Genomic DNA, 3,458 nt, shown 5'->3' with positions numbered 1-3,458 from the left:
AGGAAGGTAGGTGGGCCGGGTCGCGCCGCTCCGGTCCCGGCCTTGCCTCCCTGTCCGGTTCCGCCGCGGGCCCACGATGCCGCAGTTCCAGACCTGGGAGGAGTTCAGTCGCGCGGCCGAGAAGCTCTACCTCGCCGACCCCATGAGGGTAAGTGGCCTCCGGTGAACGGCCCGGTCAGGCCTCGAAATGGACAAGAATCGGGGTCCTTTCGGGGCCCTAAGCAGTTCCGCCGCCGGCCTTTCTCCGCCTCGAACCCCCGAGGACCTTTGTGGGTTTACGTGTCTCTAAGGGCCGGGCTCCTCCCCCGCGGCTTCACTTCCTGTCCCTGGATCTGCTGCCCATTTCCCCCTGCGCCAGGGCGTTGGGGTGCCTCGGGTCCAATAAAACGATTATTTTATTTTTTTCTGACACCGCCGAAACGTGCTTGAAAAACCCCCCAGTTTGGAGGCGTCGACACCCCTGAGACTAGTGCTGCTTCATCAGATGGAGGGTGTCGGGGTGCTGGCACCCGTTCCTCAGCACCATGTACTTGAACGTTAAGGTTTGCAGACAGTTTTAGGGGGACCTGTGGCTTCATTCAGCTCCGCCCCCCCTCCCCCTACAGAAGTTAGGTCATTATTTTAAAACCTAAGGATCGCCCCGGCCGGTTTGGCTCAGTGGGTAGAGCGTCGGCCTGCGGACTGAAGGGTCCCGGGTTCGATTGGTGGTCAGGGCACCTGCCCGGGTTAAGGGCTCGATCCCCAGTAGGGGGCGAGCAGGATGCAGACAATCCGTGATTCTCATCATTGATGTTTCTATTTCTCCCTTCCTGTCTGAAATCAATAAAATTATTTTTTAATACATAAGTAAATAAAAAGCTAAGGTTTGTCTTGCCGTCACATCTAAAACTCACTTGGAAGCCCCGCTTGTTAACGAAAAGTCCTGCCAGCTCTCCGGACCTTGGGAGGGAACCAGAAGCTGTAGAATGTTTTGCCCCGTTCTTTACCATAAGATGACAATGAAGCCCTGACCGGTGTGGCTCAGTGGATAGAGCATCGGCCTGCGGACTGAAAGGTCCCGGGTTCGATTCCGGTCAAGGGCATGTACCTGGGTTGTGGGCACATCCCCAGTAGGAGGTGTGCGGGAGGCAGCTGATCGATGTTTCTAACTCTCTATCCCTCTCCTTTCCTCTCTGTAAAAAAATCAATAAAATATATTTTAAGAAATGAAATCAATAAGTAATAATAATGATAATACTAATAAAACGATTTATCTTTTTTTAAAAAAAGATGATAATAATTGGGCGAATTAGACGTTTTTTCCAATTCATTTGCTTATTTAAATAAGTACTTTGTGAATGACACGGTTCCTGGCTTCTCTGTCTGGATGACTTCTCTAATCTGTTCCTTCAAGCCTTGTACCACGAAAACGAGTCAGGACGTTTGTCCAGGGGCCCCGGGCCGCTGTCTAAGAATTTTTTTTTAATGTATTTTATTGATTCTTTTACAGAGAGGAAGGGAGAGGGAGAGAGAGTTAGAAACATCGTGCCCGCAACCAAGGTACATGCCCTTGACCGGAATTGAACCTGGGACCCTTGAGTCCGCAGACTGATGCTCTATCCACTGAGCCAAACCGGTTAGGGCACTAAGAATATTTTAACAGAGTGAAGAGCAGACAAGCTCCCATCCTATCTAAATGTGATGTCATGCCATTTAAATGTGATGTCATCCTATTTAAATGTGATGTCATCCTATCTAAATGCGATGCCATCCCATCTAAATGCGATGTCATCCTATCTAAATGTGATGTCATCCTATCTAAATGTGATGTCATGCCATCTAAATGTGATGTCATGCCATCTAAATGTGATGCCATCCTATCTCAATGTGATGTCATCCTATCTAAATGTGATGTCATGCCATCTAAATGCGATGTCATCCTATCTAAATGTGATGTCATGCCTTCTAAATGCGATGTCATCCTATCTAAATGCGATGTCATGCCATCTAAATGTGATGTCATCCTATCTAAATGCGATGTCATGCCATCTAAATGTGATGTCATCCTATCTAAATGCGATGTCATGCCATCTAAATGTGATGTCATCCTATCTAAATGCGATGTCATGCCATCTAAATGTGATGTCATCCTATCTAAATGCGATGTCATGCCATCTAAATGTGATGTCATCCTATCTAAATGCGATGTCATGCCATCTAAATGTGATGTCATCCTATCTAAATGCGATGTCATGCCATCTAAATGTGATGTCATCCTATCTAAATGCGATGTCATGCCATCTAAATGTGATGTCATCCTATCTAAATGCGATGTCATGCCATCTAAATGTGATGTCATCCTATCTAAATGCGATGTCATGCCATCTAAATGTGATGTCATCCTATCTAAATGCGACGTCATCCTATCTAAGTGTGATGTCATCCTATGTAAATGCGATGTCATCCCATCTAAATGCGATGTCATGCCATCTAAATGTGATGTCATCCTATCTAAATGCGATGCCATCCCATCTAAATGCGATGTCATCCTATCTAAATGTGATGGAGCCCTGCTGTGATGGAAGCGTGTCTAGAATACGCAGGGGAGAGGACGTGGCAGCTCAGAAAATGCCAGCGGCCTGAAAAAGCCTGCGTTTTCATGATGGCCTTCGGCTGGTTTTTTATTAATTTTTTTTTTTACAGGGAGGTGAGGGGATGGGGGTGAGTTTCAGTTTTATTGAGTGCCTTTTATGTGATAGGCTTTTTGCATGTGTTTACAGGTATAATTTATGTGAGCAGGTCACCCCTTTAGGAAGATGAAGAAACCACTTAGATCATTTTAAATGGCATTCGTAGTCCAAGAGGACGCGACAGTTTGAAGCAATTTTTAGGAAGATGAAGAAACCACCTTAGATCATTTAAATGGCATTCGTAGTCCAAGAGGACGCGACAGTTTGAACCCAGAACTCTAACCCCAACTCCGTACCTCTACCTGCCAGGACTAAGGACGTAAATAAGTTCTGTCAGGCCCTCACTGGTGTGGCTCAGTGGATAGAGTGTTGGCCTGCGGACTGAAGGGTCCCGGGTTCGATTCCGGTCAAGGGCACATGCTCACGTTGTGGGCTTGATTCCCCGTGAAGCGTGTCTAGAATACGCAGGGGAGAGCACGTGGCAGCTCAGAAAATGCCAGTGGCCTGAAAAAGCCTGCGTTTTCATGACAGCCTTCGGCTGGTTTTTTATTAATTTTTTTTTTTTACAGGGAGGTGAGGGGATTGGGGGGGGGAGGGTTTCAGTTTTATTGAGTGCCTTTTATGTGATAGGCTTTTTGCATGTGTTTACAGGTATAATTTATGTGAGCAGGTCACCCCTTTAGGAAGATGAAGAAACCACCTTAGATCATTTAAATGGCATTCGTAGTCCAAGAGGACGCGACAGTTTGAACCCAGAACTCTAACCCCAACTCCGTACCTCTACCTGCC

At 46.8% G+C, this 3,458-nt stretch overlaps 1 protein-coding gene across 1 annotated transcript in view; it reads left to right on the top strand.

Annotated features, from left to right (window-relative positions):
• Positions 1-6: 6 nt before the first annotated feature.
• Positions 7-3,458, top strand: part of SRP9 (signal recognition particle 9kDa) — a 10,205-nt gene continuing 6,753 nt past the window's right edge. The window contains exon 1 of the mRNA XM_015562335.1: positions 7-162. Within this exon, the coding sequence (XP_015417821.1) occupies positions 77-162 (86 nt within the window). The 5' untranslated portion in view covers positions 7-76. The remainder of the gene's footprint in view (positions 163-3,458) is intronic.

The sequence above is a fragment of the Myotis davidii genome, unplaced genomic scaffold (genome assembly GCF_000327345.1).
Source record: "Myotis davidii unplaced genomic scaffold, ASM32734v1 scaffold174, whole genome shotgun sequence".
In the NCBI taxonomy this organism is placed as follows: Eukaryota; Metazoa; Chordata; class Mammalia; order Chiroptera; family Vespertilionidae; genus Myotis; species Myotis davidii.
Note: the sequence above shows the minus strand (reverse complement) of the source record. Positions and strands in the feature narration are given on the sequence as shown.